This window comes from Loxodonta africana, chromosome 10 (assembly GCF_030014295.1).
Source record: "Loxodonta africana isolate mLoxAfr1 chromosome 10, mLoxAfr1.hap2, whole genome shotgun sequence".
Classification (NCBI taxonomy): domain Eukaryota; kingdom Metazoa; phylum Chordata; class Mammalia; order Proboscidea; family Elephantidae; genus Loxodonta; species Loxodonta africana.
The window spans coordinates 70,373,185-70,395,612 of NC_087351.1; the positions used below are offsets into that span (position 1 = coordinate 70,373,185).

A 22,428-nucleotide genomic window follows, 5' to 3' on the forward strand; every position below is an offset into this window, starting at 1 on the left:
TTCTGAGGACAGAGAAAGAGACCATACTTAAGCACCGGCTCTCGCATACGACTCCTGTACGAGGCTGGGAGGCTGCGCTACCAGTCGAGTCTAGGGGCGGAGGGCCGGGGTCAAGTCGGGAGCCGCTGGATGGGAGAGAACACGTGGGAGCGGCGAAGGCAAATAGCACATAGACCCTTTGATGCTGATTCGTTACAATACTGGGAAACCTAGAGGAAAGAGACGATACCAACCGCGAATTCTAAAATCTCATTAGTATTATTTTTGCTGGTTTTTTGCTTAAACTTTGCTCTCTATTTCTGACTTTTTCTACGATAAAACCCCGAATCTGTGGAAACTTTTTGGTAAACTAATTTACTTAATCCCACGGTCCTGACGGTGAAAACACTCCATCAAAAACAGGAATGGTGTTACCAGTTAGATCGGGCGCTCTGCAGGTCTTCAGTGAGTCTCTGGGGTTTTATTCAATGCCTAAGTCTTACGGCGCAATGATTTGCCTTAAAAACAAAAAAACCATACCACATTCACTCCTGTTCGAGGTCTTTTACGCCAGGAGTTTGTTTCCACCCGGAGAGGAATGGAAGAGCACCGCAGACCATTCAGCTTTTTGGTTGGATGTTTTAGACGCTTTTCTTGGTACGCATGCGTGTTGTGTCTCAGGGGCGGGCTTAAAGGGAAGTGGGTGTTGACCCGCGGGCAACTGAAGCTGTTGTTTGGTTGGACCGGGGACGGTGCGGTTACCGGGCTTTCTGGAGACGCGGACCGGTGAATTTAGGTGTTCGACGGTTGTATTTGGAGCGGTGTGTGAGACTCTGGCTGAAAGCTACTAAGCGTCTCATGTGGGTTGGTTTTTGTTTTGTTTGTTTCTTTTTCTTCTTCGTTTTTTTAAATTAGCATTTCGATTTTAGTTGCTTGGCTACCTCTTCACAAATCTTAACCCCGCCTCCACATCTGTTTGGTTTTGCACTGCCAGCCCCCGGGTTGGGGAATCCACTGTGTCTGAGGGTGGTTATCATTACTCAGATGGCCATTCTCTTGCCATCTCCATTTTCGGATTCGTTGGCATGGTGGATTATTAGACTGAGATTAATGGGTAAATACGATGTTATAGTCATCTTTCATCCTGTATTAAATACTAAAATGTAAATTTCCAGTTTTATGGATGTTTAATTTAGACATAGTTTTATTTAAAAGTTGATGATTGCATGTTCCAAAATTACTTTTGAAATTCGTTTTCTTTATCGTACTAAAAAAAAACCCCTCTCATATTCTCAAACTCCCCCACCCCCCGCCCCTTCCTTCCCAGTACTCGAAGCGGTGAAAATTTTGTTCTGAAGTCTTAGGACCCAGAAGAAAGTTCTTCCATTCAGAACTGTGGGACTAGTTTTATTATCAACAATATGAAAGGCTCTGAAGTTAGCCCTGAAAAGAAAAAAAAGGTTCAAATACCACTGAGGAAACTTCGTGAGGTAGCTTCTCCAAATCCGAGAGATAATTTGACTTTGCTGAAAGATGATTTGCCCTGCGTGCCTCCTGCGTTGTCTGCAAACAAACGTCTTCCTGTTAAAACGGGGACTGACTTGAATGGAACATTACATGGTATGTGATCCCATATAGGTTTTCACCCAGTTTTTATTTTGGCAAGTATTTGAGACCTTATTTTCACTTCGTTTTTTTGTGTTTCAAAATTTAGAATATTCTTAATGCTTAAATTCTGAAATGTAGAAAAATATGTTTGAAAACTGGCCCTTTTCTCTTGGAAAATGGCCAGGCATAGACAGTCACCAAAGTGTTTGTTGAATGGGTTGAATGAATGAAACTTTAACATTCTTAGCTATGCGTTTTCCTTGGTATGATTTTTGCACACCGTATTGTTCACATCTGTATTCGATACACTTAACTTGTATAATGTTCTTAGTTTTCATCAGTAGTGCTTTTTACGAAATACTCTACTTCTGTTTGGATGATGTTATCCAATTTGGCATGGTAGAAAAAAAAACTGTCATTTGATGGCTCCGTGTTCCAAGCCACTTAGCCTGTCTGGAGTTCAGTGAAAAGTACACGATAATTATAAGAGTCAAATTAGTGAACATGTGTGCAGAAACAACAAAATGCTTTTGTAATGCCACTGTTTTTGGAGGGGAGCATTGGTTAAGAGCTATGGCTGCTAACCAAAAGGGTGGCAGTTGGAATCCACCAGGAGCCCTAGGGGTGCAGTGGTTAAGAGCTACTGGCTGCTCAACAAAAGGTTGGGCGATTCAGATCCACCAGCTACTCCTTGGAAACCCTATGGGGCAGTTCTGCTCCATCCTATAGGTTCGCTGCGAGTTGGAATCGACTCAATGGCAATGGGCTTAATTTGTTTTTTAAAGTTTTTTGGTGGGGGGACTGGGGGTGCAGCATACTCAGCCTAGCATAGGCCTGTTAGTAAATCATGTTTTTACCTCATCTACTTATTTCTGGCAAATTGTTTTACCATAGTTGGTCCAAACCTAATAGTATACTGCTGTAGCATTTCGTACTTGTTACCTCACTTGATTATTAGCACTGACCCTTGTTTTCCAAAACATCACCTGTAAAAACCTTCATTGGGATATATTAATTTCTTAGATGTTTTTGCATGCAAAAGTAGCTTCTAATTTGGTTCCTCCAATATGGAGTTTGTAGTTCTTGAAGAATCATGCTTATACAGTTTTTAAAAGTAGAGTTCTGATTTAAAAATCACTAAAATTGATTCCTTTGTTTTGTTAGGTTCATCAGATTTAACATCTGCTAGAAATTATCACCAGCCTCCACTAGAAAATCTCACTATGTCAGAAAGTGTAAGCAAAAGGATTCTTAATTATGTTCATGTTAAAATTTTCAGTATTATCAAATAATATGTTCCTAAATTGTGTATGATTAGCAACAGGCTTTGCTTTCATTCAGACTTTACTTACCAAGAGAAGTGTTTTATATGCTAAAACTGTGACTTAAATAGTGTTGGAGACATTTAAAAAAAAAAAAAAGGTCTTACACAGAAATGCAAATAGCCATTATTAGGATAATGACCTCTGTGAGAAATTACTGAAAAGAAAATCTGCTGCTATATAGGGAAAATATTCTTGACCAGAGGCTTTGTATACTGTTAGGTAAAAGTAGGGATAGTTACAGCTCAGAATAAAAATTGAAGTGTGTTTGTATATGATTCAAACTGTTTGTGAGGTCTGTTTGTTTTTGTTTTGGGTCTTTGAAAATAACATGAAATTCTCATCTTAACTTTTTTTCTTTATAATATTGAAAACATTTGATGATAAATGCAATGTTTTCACGAGAGCTTCATATTAGGCTTTGACTGCTAATCGTAATGTAGATGTATACTGCCAATTTAACCAGTCTGGATAACAAACATGTGTGTTTGTTTTTGTTTGGATAACAGTCTAAGAATTAAATTGATACTATTTATCAATTTTATAAAAAACTCACAATAAAGTATGTAATTATATGTGCTTTATGTGATCCCTGGGTAAATACATAGCCTTTGGGCTTGTATTTTTTCTTTTTTTGAGCAGACCTTATTTGTTAATACTAGTTGAATTCCATTATCTAAATAGTTTACCAAAGGTATGGATATACTGTTACAGCATAATAGAGGATAAAGGGTTATCTTTGTTGTGAAGATCATCAGGCAGAATTCCAGTAGATTTATTATGGGCTCGCAGCTTATTTTGTGGATTTTCCTAATGTAAAATACTACGTTTTGTTTTGCAAGACAAACCTCAATCATGTGGAGCAATCGATATTATTTTACCATGAACATGAACTGCAATCTTTTTACACTGTACTTTTGTTTCATAAATGAGTGCCAGGATTACAGTGTGGATTGACTTGGCCAGTTACCAAGAAAATGGAAGGAGTTTGTGCCTGATAGGCTCACATTTATAAACTTTCTGTCTGCTTCTATTCATACCTCTTTCTCCCTACTACCAGAGATGAGGTATCTTTTCCTGTTTGTAGCTAATACCTTCTATACACCTTCCATGTGTGTAGAAAGAGAACAGAAACCTAAAGAAAAAAAAAAAATTAAACATTCATTATAGAAAATACAAAGAGGAAAAAAAGAAAAAAATCTACCACCAAAAGTGACAGTAACTAACATTTTGAGTTTTTTCCTATGCATTTTTTTTTTAATGAAATGGGATCTTTCTGTTCTATAACCATTTAGTATTAAATAGTATCTTTCTAGGTCATTGTTTTTTTTTCCTTTGAACTTTTAATTGGTTCACACGAGTTTTTGTGTATGTGTGTACCATAGTTTATTTGTTCATATTCCTGTCATTTGACATTGTTTTCTCCCAAGTTTGATAATTTATACTATCATGTGATAAACACCCCAGACCATTTCCTTAGGATTAATTTTCTAGGTAGAAAATTATTAGATCAAAGAGATACACATTTTTTGAAATGTTTCTAAATTGTCCCCAGAAAAACTGTAACAGTATATATTCTCTCCAACAAGGTCATGAGTGTAATTATTTCCCCCATCTTTACCAACACAAAGCATTAAAATTTTAAAATCTTTGACACTTTGATAGGCATAAAAGGCATTTTACAGTTTTATTTTGCATTTTATTGTTAGTGAAGGGAAATTTTTTGCATATATATGACCATTTGAATTCTTTTGTGAGCTACCTATTTATATGCTGTGCTTTTTAATACTGATTTGTAAGAGTTTTTTAATATTAATTTCCCAGACCCATTCTACTGTACTTAATAGCCTTAGAAAGTTTTTATCATCAATGAATAACCTGGCACATTCTTCTTTTATGATTTTCTCCTTTTCCTTTTTTGATTTTGCAGAAGAAAAGAAAGGTATGTCTAAGGCAGATAAAGAATAATATTAAATGAATCAATACTTAAAAAGTCCGTGTCTTAGCACTGAGTAGAATCTCAGAGACGTAATGTAGGGTTACAAATATGAGTAGAAAGCTAGCAGCCAGTAGGAGCCACCTATACAGAGGAGCCTTCTGAGGCCATATATGAACCCAACAACAAAAAATACTCTAATTAATTTGTGATGTTGTGACATGTGTTAGCCATCTTTATCTGCACAGCCCTGTTCCTGTCATTTGGCTGATAGTGAATCAGATTTTCATAATTAACTGAAACAACTGAGGAGTTAAATATGACTTGCTTCACCAAAAGTGATGAATCTAGAATGTGAGCTTCAATCTCAGTGCCACAATTGCTTGCTTGTTAATACACTCATTCATTTACTTGTCTGACAGCTTTTCACTCATTCAACAAATCTTTGAGTAGTTTCAAGGTACCTAAGTGATGTGGTAGGGCTGGGAATGAAGTATGTAATTCCTGCCCTCCTGGAGCAAAGTAGTCACATATCTAGTAAATGGTACTTGATGAATAGTGAATCACAAATCTTTAGTCTTTCATGTCTTTCTTTTACATGATGAAGAATTTTTCTAAAGATGTTGCAGCACAAGGGTTGCCTTTGCATGAAACAGAAGAGAGTAACAGACAAAAAGGTAAAAGGATAGAATTGATTTTTAGACATTTATTACAGTGCCTTATAGTTTTTTTCATGCTTTAATTAGTTTTTCCTTCAGATAAATTGATAGAATTGATTTTTAGACATTCTTTAATAGCCCTATCATTTTTTATTATTTTCATTTTTAATTAGTTTTCCTTTCAAATTAAGCTATCAATAGAATCTCTAAAACCCAGAAAAACGTTTGCAACGGTAAAGGTAATTTTATTCTTATCAACATTCTCTGTAGGTTTTATATTAGATATCTGTTTGTTGTTTGCCAGTGAGTCGGTTCCTGCTCATAGTGATCCCATGAGACAGAACAGAACTGCCCCGTGGGCTCTTCTTGGCTGTAATTGTTACAGAAATAGATCACCAGGTCTTTCTCCCATGGAGCTGCTGGGTGGGTTCGAACTGCCAACTTTTCAGTTAGCAGCTGAACGCTTAACCATTGTGTCGCCACGACTCCTTTGAGCTCTATAAGTTCTAAATTAAAGTTTTTAGTTGCCTTTGATCAGGTAATAGATTAAAAAATTGCTTTCAAAAGCAACTGAAAGATGAGCCCTTCAGAAGATGACTGGGGAAGAGCTGACACAGTGGCCGCAACAACAGGCTCAAGCATAACGATTGTGAGGATGGTGCAGGACCGGGCAGTGTTTCATTCGTTGTACATAGGGTCACTATGAGTAGAAACTGCCTCGACGGCACCTAACAACACCAACGATGATAAGTATATTTTTAAAGCAGTTGGTTTTATTTTATTCTAAGCAATTTTTTTTGTTTAGATTTTAAGCAAGTGTCTCCAGTTAGGCCTCAGGTTTTATTGATATGGTTCTCCCCGCTCCCCCCAGCCCGGGGTTATGATTATTGCAGTATTAATTAGTCACTAAATTTGTTCCTTGCCTTTTTTTGTATTGATAAATTGTATGACTAAATACCTAAGCGTTCTTTTAGTTTAAAAATGTTTTTCTTTGAGTAGCTTCTTAAAATGTAATAAATTTTCAGGAATCTGAAGTACATTTTTGTGTCTTGATTTTGCAGCAAGTGACATCTCTCTCTCTCAGTACACCATGGGACAGAAGGATGCTCTAAGAGCAGAGTTAAAGCAAAAGTAAGTTTCATTTACAGAAAATAGGTGGACCATTTGTTATTTTCTTAACATGGTTCTTGAAAATCAGCTTCATTATATGTTGGGCATGGTAAAAACCTTTTTACTTATGTGATAGTATGTATGAAGTATCATGCATGGTACTGGGCACATCTGAAATACTCAGTATCTTTTAGCTATTAACGTAGAAGAGGTACTGTTTTAAGTACTCTATGTACATTAACTTCTTTAATACTCCAAAGACCCTGTGAAATAGATTTTGTTACCACCAGATTTTACAGAATCCCCAGTTTATAGATGGGGAAACTGAGGCCCAGAGAGGTTGATTTCTGCAAGATCATTTAGCAAGTTGTCATTAGGCTGGGATTCAAACAGGCAGTGTACCTTTAGAGCCTGCTGTCTTAACCACTTCACTATACACTTACAGCAGTGGTTAAGTATAATAATATTTATAAACGTCGAAGTAAATTTAGGCTTTCCTGGCTAAGATCTGTGAAAGGAACAAGTTTAGTACCTAGGCAGAGTGAAAGGAGACCACGTCTGGATACTCTACCTAAATACCCTCTCCCATCATTGAATACCAATGAAATACAAGATCAAATGAAGTACAAGATAAAACCTGATAACAGAACCATGATAAATATGTCATTATCAATTGACCTGGTAATTCTGTTGTGGATCTACTGTAAGAAAATAATAGAAATTCAGTCAATAATTTATACACAGTGATGTTTATCAAAGAATTATTTAGATTTGAAAAAGCTGGAAGTGACTTCAATTTTTATTACTGGAAAACAGTTAAATCAATTGTGATACATACGAGGGTCATAGAAACCTTTATTAAACAAAAATATCAAAATGCGAAGCTATTATTTCTCAACTTATTCTTCATCGAGGTCTATATACCTCAGAAGGCAGTGTTTCCATCTCTCTAACCCTCCCCTGAAGAATTCTGCACTCTTTGATTTACACCATATCAAAATGGCAGTTTTGGCATCCTTAGGGGACTCTGTCATAAATTGAATTGTGTTCCCCCAAAAATGTGTGTGTCAATTTGGCTGAGCCATGATTCCCAGTATTTGTGTGATTGTCCCCCAATTTGTCATCTGATGTGATTTTCCTATGTGTCGTAAATCCCACCTCTATGATGTTGATGAGATGGGATTAGCGGCAGTCGTGTTAATGAGGCAGGACTCAATCTACAAGACAGGATTGTGTCTTGAGCCAATCTCTTTTGACATATAAAAGAGAGAAGCCAGCAGAGAGACAGGGGAACCTCATATCACCAAGAAACAAAAGTCAGGAGAATAATATTTCGTTTGGACTAAGGGTCCCTGTACTCAGAAGCTTCTTGTCTGGGGAAAATTGATGACAGAGACCTTCACATAAACTTGTTGCAAAGATTCAGTGATTTGGGAAGATGTCCACTTCAGTTTTGTTAAAAATTTTATATTAGCCTTGACCTCAAAATCATTTTTTTCTGTGGCACAAAAGTACCCTTTTTTTTTGAAGGTACCCTAAGGAGGCTAAGACAAGTGAATGACTGAGAGAACTTGTCTGCAGCCATCCATTGATGGCAGAGACATGTTTAAACACATTTTGTTTGGAATAAACCTGTACATGTATGAATTGGAACCTTAGTAGCAATACTTTTGACTTACCCTTGTACATATGACGGATGAATTGTTCTCAGAGTGTGATCTCATGACCATCATTCAGTTGTGTATGAGGACAATTTTCGATTTTCAAAGGGTGGAGAAATATGTGTGGGGTGTTTTTAAGCAAGTAAAAACTAGGAGAATGAATTAGTTGAGAAGAGGTGATGATGTTTTATACTAACTTATTGACTTGGTAATGTCAAGTCAATTCTGACTGATAGTGACCCTATAGGACCGAGTAGAACTGCCTCATAGGGTTTCCAAGCAGTGGCTGGTGGATTTGAACTACTGACCTTTTGGTTAGCAGCTGAGCTCTTAACCATTGTGCCACCGAGGCTCCTGGTTTATACTAGAGAAGGAGAAATAAGAAGGGAGAAATGCTAATCTGGTAGAGGAAGCTATGGTGTAGTGGGAGATCTCTGGGAATTTGGCCCTAATTGTGCTACTTCCTGGTTCTGTGACTTGAATCAGGTAAATCCTGTTACCTCAGTAGACCTCGGTTTCTTCATCTGTAAAACTAGGGAATTAGAATAGGTAACCTATGATGTTCAGCATACCCTTGTAATTCCGTGACATATTCTTGCAATTATGATGAAATAATTGACAAGACTTGATGACTTAATTGGGTGTGAGAAGGTAAGCAGAGGATAGAGAAGTGAAAGATGACTTCCAAATTTTGAGTCCGAGTAAAATGATGCTCTTAATAGAAATGAGGAAATATCAGAGGGGAGTAAGTTTAAGAGCTCTTTCCCTTCTTCAGAAATCAAGAGGGGAAAGTCCAACAGGTGACAGTGGAGTGCAGTCCTACCAATTTTACTTAGATTTATGTAGGGACGCTTCAGTTTTGTCAGTGGTTCCTTTTTTTGTTTTCTTTTAGGCCTAAAATAGAGCAAAATTGGTCTGCCCTTTTCTTTAGCATTTAGTTAAATGCCTTACTGCAAATATGTGTCTGTTTACTGGACTCTTTTTTAATCCAGGCTGCTTAATACTGTGTTTTGTGCCCATTTTAATCCAGGCTGCTTAATATTGTGTTTTATGCCCATTTTAACTAACTGGGTGACATTTATTAAATAAATCTAAGTGAACTAGACTCCAGAAAATTAATTTCAGCAGTTTCAACAATTCTTCTCACATTGTCTGCCTTTGGGAGTGAAACTTGGTACTTGGATTCTTAGAGCTTTTTCTGTGTGTTTTAAATTTGTATTTCTTGATTATATATCTTTATAATTTTGCTCATGTCCTTTTCATTCGTGTAACTTTTATATTCTGAAATAATATCATTGCCCTTAAGGAATTATCTTATTTCTTTAGTGTTTCAGACACTTTGGCCTGAGCCTTAATACACATCATTAACCAAATAGCTTTGTTTGACATGACTCTGATAGGGAAAAACAGGTGATTTAATTTTTAAAAATCAAGAGAACTCACCTTCGGCGGAGTACTGCTTGTGTTTCTTGAAATTATTCAATGTAGCTTACTGAATATATTTTTATTCCTTTTTTATTTGCAGAGCTCAAAACATGCCTGTTTTTAAGGAAGTAAAGGTACAGCTTTTAGAAGATGCAGGTGCAGAAAAGAACCCTGTTACTCAGGAGACTAGAACTTCACCCAGTGGAATTGATTCAGCTACAACTGTGGCTGCGGCAACTGCTGCTGCCATTGCAACGGCAGCTCCACTGATAAAAGTATATTTTCACCCAGATGTCTGTCACTGCTTTATGAGATGTAAAGACATTTATTAAGAAGTGATTCTACGAATGGTTGTGTCCGGCTCTAGACTGGGGACATTCTAGTTGCTCTCAATTTGAAAAGAATTTTCCTATCTGTGATTGTATTCATTTCTCAGGAGTTGTGAGGATTACCCATGATAGTGATAGTTAACCAGGGCTTACTGTGATAGTGATAGTGATAGTTAACTCAGGACTTCCCAGTTTTAGCACTGAGTATTCTGCATCCTGGGAAACCTCTGAGTCCCAAGCCACCCAGACGATTGATCACCCTATTTTTAGAGCTAGAAGGAATCTTAGAGATTATCTATGCTATCCCCTTTAGTTTGCAAATGGGGAAGCAGAGAAGCAGGTCAGAACAGGCACAGTGCCTTACAGCTATTAAAGCCAAAAAAACCAAACCCAGTGCTGTCTAGTCGATTCCAACTCTTAGCAACCCTGTAGGACAGAGTAGAACTGCCCCATAGAGTTTCCAAGGAGCGCCTGGCGGACTCAAACTGCAGACCCTTTGGTTAGCAGCCGTAGCACTTAACCACTATGACACCAGGGTTTCCTTACAGCTATTAGGTAGCACAAACAACACTAAAGAGAGCTCGAGGCTGCCGACCCAACTCATCTTTAGATTAGCAGAGTATCAAAAGCTAGTTTGTTTTGTTCTTTTCTTTTTTTAATTTTTACTTAAGTATTTCTGCCAAGTTGGATATAATTTTTTTTTAAGAGGAATTATCTGCCTAAGGTTAAACTATTTCCTCCCTTTTATTTCTGTAACTCTAAAAATAAAGGCATTGGATCATCAAATATTTAGGGGATAAAAGCTCAAGCTTGAGCGTTTCTCAATACCAGTTGCATTAAAAAACTTTTCTAGTGGTTGAACATATTTTTGGTATCTGTAATATTATTTTGATGTTTTAATTTTAGGTGCAGCGTGATTTGGAAGCAAAAGTCAATTCTGTTACAGAATTACTTAATAAATTACAAGAGACAGATAAACAGTTACAACGTGTTACAGAGCAGCAAACAAACGTTCAGAATAAACATGAGAAGCTTCATTGTCGTGATCATGAAAAGCAAATGAGTATGTTTATGGAGCAGCACATTAAGCATCTTGAAAAATTACAACAGCAGCAAATAGATATTCAGGTATCTGTAATAAAGTTAGTACATGTTGTATGATCTTTTATCACTTAAATCTCTAAGCTAGTATTGGATATTTCAGTCACACCACACGATATTTCAGTAGCTCAGTAGATTTTAGCTGTGTTAGTTTTTGATAATGATTCGTTTGTTCACTAGTCTCCCGCTACATGGAGAACCCTACAAGATCTAGGTCTCTACAAGTTCTAGCTCAAATGTTCTGTGAGACCTCTCCCTACAACTGGATTTTTCCTTTTGTAAGAAAACTTTTCTTTTTTTTCAGTATTTTTGTTTATACCATTTTTAAAGTGCTTTTGTATTACATCATAATTATTAGTTTATATCAATGGGTCCTAACCTGCGCATGTGCATCAGAATTACTTGGGGAACTTTATAAAAACATGCATGGGCCTCTCAGAGGATCTGAGTTGGTAGGTCTAGGATGGGGCCTGGGAATTGTAGAAAGCTCTCTAATGACTCTGGTATATACCCTTGGATGAGAACTACCTGTTTTACATATTTGTTCCCCCATTTAATTAGTTAAAAGCATAAACATATATGTACTGCTTTTTGAGTACCAGGTATCAGGCTATTATAAAAAAGAGAGCAATCTTCCCAAGGAGCTGATAGTGTAGTATTTCTTCTGGGATTGTGGAGGTTTGGCACACTACTGAGCACTTAGGTACTCAATGAATTTTTTTCTGAATGAATGAATGACCAGCATTGTAAATGCATTGGTTTTAATTTCCTTTTTTTCAGATTAATATATGATTTTTATACTTTTTAAATTAAAATATAATATTCAGATAAGTACAAAAATAAGCTTATTATAGCACTATATTGGTACAAAATGAACACTAGTATACTATAATTTTCAAGACATCTTAATAGGGCTTATCTTGCAGTCAAAGATAGAATTTTTATTGGAATGATTATAGGCACACAAAGTAAGTTTTAGTGAGTGGACTCATACGTGACTGAAATCGAGTCTGTAGCATGATACATAGTGAGAAGCTGGGAGTGGGCCTATCAGAGTGCTGGTTCCCTGTCTACAAATAACCTTACTTCTCTCAGAGCCTGGATGTCTTTTACCTAAAGAGTGTATTTTCATTGTTGTACAGGATAAAATGAGATGATACATTTGCAAAGCACGTTGATTTCTTAATGGGGGGTCCTACTTAAGTCCTAAGTGACTGCCATCCATCCATTCCTTTATAAATAAATCCATAATTTATTGACTTCTTGATTTTAAAAGAATGGAATCTTTGCAAATTCAGATATTTATAAAGCTTGAATCAACTCGACAGCACTGGGTTTGGTTTGGTTTTGGTTTTATTTATAAAGCTTATAATTATAGAGAAAGTTGAAATCTTGGTGATACACTAGGTGTACTGGTATTTCAGTAAATGCTAAATGGGATGAAATTAGTTGAATTTGTCCCATCTGTTTCATTTGGAGGGATCTCAATACACTTTTCGAGATGAGTTTTATTAGTTACGATACTTAAATATTCCAGATGTTTTAATAAGTAGTGTTGAAAATTGTATTGTCACCATAATTCTCATTTATACATAAATGCATATACTGTATTATTGCTGCTACTAAGCATGGCTACTATTCATTTGAGTGCTTACTACCAGTAGTTTTTAAACCTTTACTTCAGACAAAATCTTACCACGTAGCTTGTGAGAGAAGATGTCTTAGTTTTACGTACTCTGGTTGAAGTGAGTTTTAGGGCTAGGGCCCCTCCCTCTTGGTTGTCTCCTAGCCTACTGTAATGGCCCCTGAGCCATCTCTGAGATAGAAGAGAAGAAACTAAGGTTTAGAGTGGTTAAGTTAGATTATCAAGGCCACATAGCAGAACCAGGCTTAACCTAGGTCTTTGTGCTACTACGTCTGCCTAGTAGCATCTCTTCTACTATAAATAGTTGCAATGTAATATATGTGTTCTCATTATTTATTAAAAGTAATAAATTGTTTTCAAGTCCTCTAATAAGTTTCAATGTATTTTGTTATGTAATCCTTTCAAAATGATATTATCTGAAATTAATAAAATGGTTTGTCTTTTAGACTCATTTTATTAGTGCTGCACTCAAGTCTAATAGTTTTCAGCCTATGGGTATACCCCCTTCCAGAGAAGTAGAAAAGTATTTTGTAAAACCAGAACATCCTAATCTTGGTGGCAGTGATGTATCTTCACATAACACCTTCACTTTCAAACAAGGTAAGTATATAGTTTTCTCTGAATAAAAAATGTCACCTGTGACTTTTGTTTGTGCGATATAAGCTGAAAATTTATTTACTGGGTTGTAGGAGATTAATCTCCCAGTAACTAAAATTAGTTCTCTTTTTGTGTCAAGTTATTCTTAGGCCATTTTGAAACTTATTCAGTCAAATTATGGGTCATGTCCTAATTTATGGTTTTAATTAATAACCTTTAATAAAATTGTTAGATTTTATCTTACTTTATAGAGCTGATATGTTTAGAAAAATTTTAGTAATCTGGTATCAAAAATGTTTGTAATAAGTAAATCCTCCAGTTCTCTGACAAACTGCATATTTACTGTTTTTCTTGATTCTGTCAGGGAAAAAACCACCTAAGTACAATTATAAATTGTTTGTATTTTCAAAGAGTTAGTAATGCAAGTCTGTCTTAATAGAATTTTTAAAATCTTTCTATATAATAACAAAAGAATATATAGCTTAAATATATTAAGCCATCAGAATTTGAAGTAAATGTGTTCCCAAACTACTGATATTTGAATAACGAACTTAAGAAAATCAAGAGTCTATCCCTTTAATGATATAATGATCCGTGTGGTACAGTATCCCCAACATTTGATGTTAGAACTTGGTTTTATTAAGGATTATTGATATAAGGGGCTTTGTATTTTGCAGCAAATTGGTGATCCTTAGAAAACTGTGGAAAAGTAAATATGAGTCAGTTTTTAAGTTGTGAAGGGAAGAAAATGAAGCTCTGAAAAGTTACGACTTGCCTGCTTAAGATGACCTGGCTTAAGAGTAAGCATCAGAGCTAGTGCCAGAGCTCAGGTCTCAGTGTGACCCAGCTGTGTGCCTTCTATAGAAAAAAAGAAGTGGACACTTAATTCATCCTCAAGTCCAGAGAAGATTTTTATATCTCTGTGTACCTAGCGGAGTCCTGGTGGTGCAGTGGTTAAGAGCTCTGCTGCTAACCGAAAGGGTGGCAGTTCGAATCCACCAGCAGCTCCTTGAAAACCCTAAGGAGCAGTTCTGTTCTATCCTGTAAGGTCGCTATGAGTGGAAACTGACTTGATGGCAACGGGCTTGGGCTTGGGTCTGTACCTAGTAGTAACTAAAGTGGGATCTCTTATTTTTAGTGTTTTTCTTTACTTGGTCATAATTTTTGTTTTTTAGACTTGAGTTTTAAAGAAAAAATGTTGTATAATGAATTTGTGTCTTTGTATGTTTTAGCTGTAGCAACAGAAATAGAACAAAAAATAAGTGAATTAATTCAACGAACTTTATTTTTGTATGCTTTTTCTAATTCTTGGGCATACATCGTTTTTATATAGTTATAATTATAGTGTAAGTGTTATTTTATATTGCGTTTTTATGTTTTACATAGTTGTCTTTTTAATTTTAATGACTGAAAGATTATCTGTTGAGCAATTATTTTACGATATACGTCACCATTATCCTGTTGTTGGACACTTAGGCAGTTCTTAGGTTTTTTTCTTTATAAATAATGCTGTAAGGAATATCATCATCTGTTTAATGTTTTCCTTCTTTTAGGTTATTTTTTTAGAATAGATGCCCAAGAGTAAGATTACTGGGTTAAAGTACAAAAACTTTTAAGACTTATTGGCAGATGGTTTTTTTAATCAGTTTTCCTTGCCATGAGCTATGTATGACTATGTCATTTTCACTACAGCTTTAATAGCCCTGAATGTTATCATAATGATTTATTTTATTGTTTAGTAGCTGTAAGTATAAAACAGTCTTATAATCTGCATTTCTTTTGATTTCTAGTGAGAATGAAGTTATTTCTACATATCCTCGTTAATCATTTGTATATTCTATAAAATTGGTTTTAGTTTTAAAGAATGGGAAGAGTAACACTCTAATTTTAAATTTTTAAAAAATAATGTAAAATTTATTATTTTCCTTATTTTCTATTAAAGCACCCTTAAGAGAGGTTGAAGATATGGGTTTTGATAAACAAAAATCTTCTTTGGAGACACCAGCACCTCGCAGGTTTGCTCCTGTTCCTGTTTCAAGGGATGATAAAATATCAAAAAGAGAAAATCCTATGGAAGAAAAAGAAAATAGAGAGATGGCAGTTCACAGAGGTAATAGAGCAATTAGAATGAGAACCCACTGCTTTTACTTGACCTATCTCAAGTTAGGAAATAGTCAGATCTCCTCACTCATAATTTATAGTTCTCATAATTTATAGCGCTAAAGAAGGAGCCCTTTTGGCGTAGCGGTTAAGTGCTTGACTGCGAACCAAAAGGCTAGTGATTGAAACTCAAGAGCCACTCTGCAGGAGAAAGATGTGACAGTCTGCTTCCATAAAGATTTACAGCCTTGGAAACCCTATGGAGCAGTTTTACTTTGTCCTGTAGGGTTGCTATGAGTGGGAATTGAATGAGCTAGATGGCAATGGCTTTGGTTTTTTTGTTTTTGTTTTTTTTTTCGGTTTTATTTATTTTTTTTTATGTGCGAAAGTGCTAAAGTAACTAAAGTACGATCCCTATTTTTAATGTTTTTCTTTAAATGATACTAGGCAATCAAGCTTTTTTAGATTCTTGGTAGTAAGAGAGGTATTCATTGATAATATTCTGAATATTTCCTACAGGTTATTACTTACATGTTTAATAAAAAAATTTTGTTATCAATAAAAAATAATGCTTTGTTGACGATAAGGGTAATCATTTTAAGAGCTTGTTTCCTTTTATCGTTTTTACATGTATATTTTCATAGTAAAACTCCAAGGAATTTAACATTTATCACTGTGTTCAGTTAGGAAAAAGTGCTCATATATGAACTTATTTATAGAATGAGAGCTTTTATAGGTGACCTGAAATAATAGTGTTTTGTTACTGTTAGCTGCCCTTGAGTTGGCCCCCAACTCACGGTGACTCCACGCACAACAGGATGGGACCATTGTGATCCATAGGGTTTTCATTGGCTGAGTTTTCAGAAGTAAATCACCAGGACTTTTTTCTAGTCTGTCTTAGTCTGAAGCTCCCGCTGAAACTTACTCAGCATTACAGGAACATGCAAGCCTTCACTGACTAATGAGTGGTGGCTGTGCTTGAGCCCTTCTGATAAATGTAAGTGTATTTGTTGAACTATCAACTTCAGTTCTTGGAATCCTTTAAATTCATTCAAATCTTGTCTTGGCACTTTTAAAGCATTTTAATGAATTAAGAGGCTAAAATATTTAAAAAAACAAACCAACCTCACCCCAAAAAATTATTATGTATTCTCACTAAAGATGAGGTTAAAGGTAAGATCCAGTTAGTAGTTGCTGTGAGGAAACAGATAAATCTCCTTTTTGCTAATTTATAAAAAGTAGTCCAATCTGCTGGGCTCTGTTATGAAGATATTTCTTGTTCAGATTTCTTTTTCCAGTGATGGAAATAAATTCTGGCATAAATTTCTCAGTATAATTTCCATGAGAGTTAAAAAAATCAGTTTTGTTTGATAGTGTTTTGATAGCCTACCCTTTAGAGTGCATTGAGTAGGTAATCACCATAAGCAACTAATCTAAGCTAGAGTTTGGCACAGTTCTACTTTGACACACGGGGTTGCCATGAGTTGGAATCACCTCCATGGCTAGTGGTACTATTACAAATATATCTCACAAACACTGTATTTTTATGCAAATAATGTTCACCTTCTGTGTTTTGTTTGCCAGGCACACCCTCCTGCTGTGCGGCAATCTCACAGGTGCTGCCCTGCCAACCCCCTTCATATGTTGCTGTAAAAAAAAAAAAAAAAAAATTAGCATAGTGAGCTTTCAAAAATACCTTGCGAGGGAAGGGCACCGCCAGGGCACCGCCGTTGGCAAACACAGAAGGCATGCATTATTTGTGTAAAAATACGGTATAAGATTATATAAAAGAAAAGTGAATTAGTAATAGAAGAATGATACTATATTTCTTCCACTGTAGGAAATGTAAGACTATTGGAACAAATTTTGAATAGCCATGATACTCTGACAAGAAAAAATGAATCTTCAGATAAAGCTTCACTAACTATGTCAAACATGGGCTGGAATCCTGAGAGGGGAAACAGGTAAAATCAAGAGATTGGAATGAAAACTAGATTCAAAAGAGCCTTGTTCATATTTCTAAAATTTCTTTAGGAATTTTAGTAAATTATCACATTGCTTTTTTCAAATATGCTAGGTTTAGTTACTGTTTTCTACTACTAATAGATCGTCACCTTTTTCTATATTTATGAAATTAATATATCTCATTTTCTCAAAATGCAGATGATTTATTTCTAATGAAATTATGTCTGGAATTTGCTTAAAAAGTAATCCAGTGCAGGGTATGGGGAAGAAGAATAGGGGTATAAATGAAATGAGGATGGCCGTGAGTTAATTATTACACCTACCCCTCACTAACTATCTTGTTACCCAACATTTCGCATTTACAACGATAGTAAAAAAATCGACTATCATGTATTTTGCGCATTAAGGAGGCGGTGGACATGGTGGCAACAACTGAGGAGCATCCCCTCCCTCGAAGAGGGTCTCTGGGCGGCCTCTGGGAAGCTGGGCTGCGCTGCCCCACGTCCTCCGCTCCCTTCTGCGAGTGGGGGTGCCACATCTAGCTGCTATGCAAGGTCTGCCTCCTCCATGGCCATGGCCTCTGAGCGGATACACAGTCAACATTGAGCCAGTGGGTGTCTCTTCTGAGTTTCCAGTTCCTATGCAGCCTGAGGCTCTGCAGCTCAAAATTGCTGTGAGGTAGGAAGGGAGGAAGGAAAGAGGCATCAGAGAGAAGGTGTTTGGCAGAAGTGTGTATGAGTTTAATGACATCCCAAAGTGAGCTGAAGTGGGCCCAAAGTCTCTACTTCAGTGGGGCCAGGTGTGAAATCAGGCTCTCAGTGCCCTTGCAGGAAGCCCCTAGCCTCCGTGACTCTCCAGGCCCAGAGGGCAGAGCAGACTTTGAGATCCTGAACACAGGGCTCACAGAGGTGGGAGTGGAGCCCTGGAGGCAGCTCTGACCCAGCACAGGAGGAAAGTGAAGGGGTTAAGCTATGGGCCTTCCAGTCACACAGCCTGGCTTTTTCCAGCTTTACCTCCTCCAAGCTTCCTCCACAGATGAATAATCCATAACGGGACTCATCACAGTGATGACCACATCAGTAAATCTTAGCTGTTATTATTTCTATGATCATATTTTCTAAATCAAGAAAAATGGATGGCCTGAAAACAAAAAAAAAAATTTAAAAATCCATTTTTGCATAATGCTGATTTTCACGTAATGACCTAATCTTTGGAACCTAACCATGTTGACAAATGAGGAATAGGTGTATTGTAGTTAAAAAAAAAAATGGGTACATGGAGGTTTATTATAGTATTCTATTTTTGTGTATGTGTGAAATTTTAAATAACATTGTTTTAGAAAATCAAATCAACCTATGTCAGTATCTTGAATATCATGGAAACTATAGTAATAAAAAACTAAAAGACCAGCATTTTGAGTAAGTCCATGTGAAGACATTATACAGTTTTAATCCACTTCAATGTCGTGTAATTACTGATAAGATAGGATTTATGTCTGCCATGTTGCTATATGTTTGCAGTACATCTTATGTCTCTTTTGTTCCCCTGTTCCACCATTATTGCCATTTTTTGTACTAAATACGTTTTTTCTAGTGTTCCATTTTAATTTTCTAGTGTTTATTTTACTGTGTTTTTTTTTCTTAGTGATTGATTGAGGATTATAATCAATATCTCAATTCGCCAGTTTCAATAGTATTCAGAAACTTTGTTCCAATATAGCTGTTTTCTCCCTCTTTCTATGTATTGTACTTACCATATAAATTATGTTTGTACATGAAAAGCCCATCTATATAGTTGTATAATTATTACGTTATGCAGTTACCTTTTAAATCAGGAAAAGAATGACAAAAAAAAATTTATATTGATTTTTATATTTACTTATATCCTTGTCTTTCCCAGAAATTCTGGTGTATTGGTTAAGAGCTACGGCTGCTAACCAAAAGGTCAGCAGTTCAGATCCATTGGGTGCTCCCTGGAAACTCTATGGGGCAGTTTTACCCTGTCTATAGAGTCGCTATGAGTCAGAGTTGACTTGATGGCAACAAGTTTGAGTTTTGCCTTTACCAGTACTCTTTTTTTTATTTCTTCATTTGGATTTGAGTTAATAAAAGTGTTCTTTTATTCCAACCTGAAGGATTACCTTTAGTTTTTCTTGAGGGTAGATCTACTAGCAATGAATTCTCTGTTTTTGTTTACCTTGGAATGTATTAAGGAGCCCTGTTGGTGCAGTGGTTAAAGCTCTTAGCTGCTAACTGAAAGGTTGGAGGTTTGAACCCACGAGCCGCTCTATGGGAGAAAGATGTGGCAGTCTGCTTCTGTAAAAATTACAGCCTTGAAAAGCCTATGGAGCAGTTGTACCTTGTCCTTTAGGATCACTACGAGTTGAAAGTGACCCGATGGCAGTGGGTTTATTGTTGTTGTTGTTTTTGGTTTGAGAATATCTTAATTTCTCCTTCAGTTTTGAAGGATAATTTTTCTGAATATAGAGTTTTTTGGTTTACTTTTTTTTTTTCTTTCAGCACTTTCAATGTCATCTCACTGCTTTCTGAACTCCATGGTTTCTGATGAGAAGTCAGCTGTTAATCTTATTGAGGATCCCTTGTATGTGATGAGGCATTTTTCTCCTGCTGCTCCTGTCAGAATTTTCCATTTGTCTTAGGCTTCTGACAGTTTGATGTGTCTAAGTGTGGATCGCTTTAGTTTATCCTGTTTGGAGTTTGTTGAGCCTCTTGAATGAGTAGATTCTCACTTGGGAAGTTTTGGGTCATTATTTCTGTAAATTCTCAAATAATGCACATGATATTTCTCCTCTCCTTCTGGGACTATGCTGTATGTTGGTATGCTTGATTGTGTCCCTCAAATCTCTGAGGTTCTGTTCATTTTTCTTCTTTTTCTTTTTGTTCATCATACCTGATAATCTCTATCTTCAAGTTTGCTGATTCTTTCGTATTTCAGCTCAAATATGCTGTTGAGCCCCACAAATGAATTTTCCATATTAGTCATTATGTTTTTCAACTCCAGAATTTCTTCTTGGTTCTTTTTCTTAATAATTTCTCTCTCTTCACTGGTATTTTCTATTTGGTGAGATTTTATTCCTATACTTTCTTTTAATTTTTTGAACATGGTTTTCTTTGGTAATATCTGAGTTATAGTCTTTGTTTAGTAAGTCTAATATTTGAATTGGAATTCCTCAAAGACAATTTCTATTGAGTGTGATATTTCCTGGGTATGGGCCATACATACTTTCCTGTTTGTCTCATAATTCTTTGTGGAAAACCAGACATTTAAAATAATATAGTGTGGCAACTATGGAAATCAAATCCCTTTCCCGCCAGGGTTTGTTGTTGTTGCTGTTTGTTTGATGACTTTCCTGGACTAATTCTGTAAAGTATATATTCTTGTAGGTGCCACTGAAGTCTGTTTGGTTAGCTTAACCAGGTAATGATTGGAAAGAGATTTCCTTAGCCTCGAACCAACAAGCCTCCCTGTATTTGCCTGAAGACTCTGTATATGTGTATGTGTGTGTGTAAGGGCATGCTTTGAGTGTTCTGGAAGTTTATAAGTCTGCCCTAGCCTTCATTTCCTACTTGTACAGAGTCTCACAGTTTGACCTTCTCGGGTCTTTCCTGGGTGTGCGCACAGCCAGGCACATGACCTTCTAGATCCCAAGGAATATATTGGAGCTTTTCAAAGTGCCCTCTGGACATCTAAATCCCCAGATTTTTAAAAGTTTTTTATCCAACCTCTTCTTTGCCTCAACTGGTATCGCCACCTCAGGCAGCAAGATGTTAAATTGTTGCAGCTGCTTTACAACAAAAGCCCTGGGGATAGGGTTTCTCTCTGCGCTAGCTCAGAGTCAGGTCAAAGACAAGCCCTGTGAATGGAGCTTTTGGGGAGCGCCAATCCTGTTTTGAGCCCTTTAGTGGCTGCTAGCCTGTTGGTTTTCTTAGCTAACAGAGTTGTGAGGCTGTTGGTTTTCAGGTCTTCCACAGGGCTTAGGAAGGGTAGATGGGAGTGGGTCAAGTTAAAAATGCCATAAAGCTTGTTGTTTTTAACTGAGACTCAGCATTTTTTTTTTATTAAACAAATGCCATTTGGATTGTTACAAGCCTTAGTTTAACTCCCAGATTTCTAAAAAAGTTGATTTTAATAATTTTTGCCAGTGTTCTTGTTCCTTGTATGGAAGAGTGGATTGTCAGAGATTCATACTCCACCGTTCTGGAAGTTCTCCTGAGTGTTAGCTTTTTTAAAACAAAGCCTTTTTCCTGCTATGCCTAAACCTGTTTGGAAATTTTATATTATGATTTTCTGTGTTTCATATGTTTGATCACATAAGTGTTTAATTTCATTGTACAATTTTAATAGGATACCATTTAGTAATACATAATTGAGAATGTGTCCAAGATTTATATAATTACATGTGTATTGAATTTATGAAATTTAGGAAACTTTTTTTTTTTAATCTTCTTCAGCAATGGGACTCTACCTTCTCAAACATTTCCTTCCTGTGAAGAACTAGGAACAACTACAGTGACCATGCAGAAGTCTGGTGATGTTCGTCATGATGTTGGCCAAAAGAAGAATGAAACGAATGGCATACTTCAGGTAAAGTGGAAACAAGATGTTAAAATTGGTAATAAAGATAAAAATTAGGAAGGAATAAAGAAGTTATGAAGACAGAAAGTTAGGGTAAAGATGAAGGACAAAGCACTTAAAAAGAGATGTCAGCCATGTCTGTTCCCTTTAAAAAGCCTTTCAGAAGCCAGGACTGAGCCACTTGGCCATCTCTAGCTTTCCATCTTCTTTTTGTTGAGGAAGGAAGGAGGAAAGTGGGTAGTGAATGGCAGTCGTTCATCCAGTCCACAATGTCTGTCATACCCACCGACAGCCACCTTGCTTATGGTTTGTTTTAGCTTCATTCACCAGAAATAGCCCTTAATGATCAGGCACTAGCACTGCTGGGGATTTCCCAGCCCCACTTCGTTTAATGC

At 36.4% G+C, this 22,428-nt stretch overlaps 1 protein-coding gene across 16 annotated transcripts in view; it reads left to right on the forward strand.

Moving 5' to 3' along the window:
* Positions 1–522: 522 nt before the first annotated feature.
* KIAA0586 (KIAA0586 ortholog) overlaps positions 523–22,428 on the forward strand; it is a 148,049-nt gene continuing 126,143 nt past the window's right edge. For 12 of the 16 annotated variants that reach the window (XR_775651.3, XR_010323169.1, XR_010323167.1 and 9 more), the window contains exons 1-11: positions 670–839; positions 1,307–1,599; positions 2,752–2,822; positions 5,453–5,522; positions 6,566–6,635; positions 9,801–9,975; positions 10,936–11,157; positions 13,222–13,375; positions 15,315–15,482; positions 17,313–17,436; positions 21,910–22,042. Coding sequence is in view for 12 of the 16 variants with exons in the window: in XM_023546210.2 (XP_023401978.2) it covers positions 1,401–1,599; positions 2,752–2,822; positions 5,453–5,522; positions 6,566–6,635; positions 9,801–9,975; positions 10,936–11,157; positions 13,222–13,375; positions 15,315–15,482; positions 17,313–17,436; positions 21,910–22,042 (1,386 nt within the window). In the remaining 4 variants the exon portion in view is untranslated. Of the gene's footprint in view, positions 637–669; positions 844–1,306; positions 1,600–2,751; positions 2,823–5,452; positions 5,523–6,565; positions 6,636–9,800; positions 9,976–10,935; positions 11,158–13,221; positions 13,376–15,314; positions 15,483–17,312; positions 17,437–21,909; positions 22,043–22,428 lie in introns of those variants that run through there. The other 4 variants (XM_064292538.1, XM_064292537.1, XM_064292540.1 and 1 more) reach the window with 4 other exon arrangements.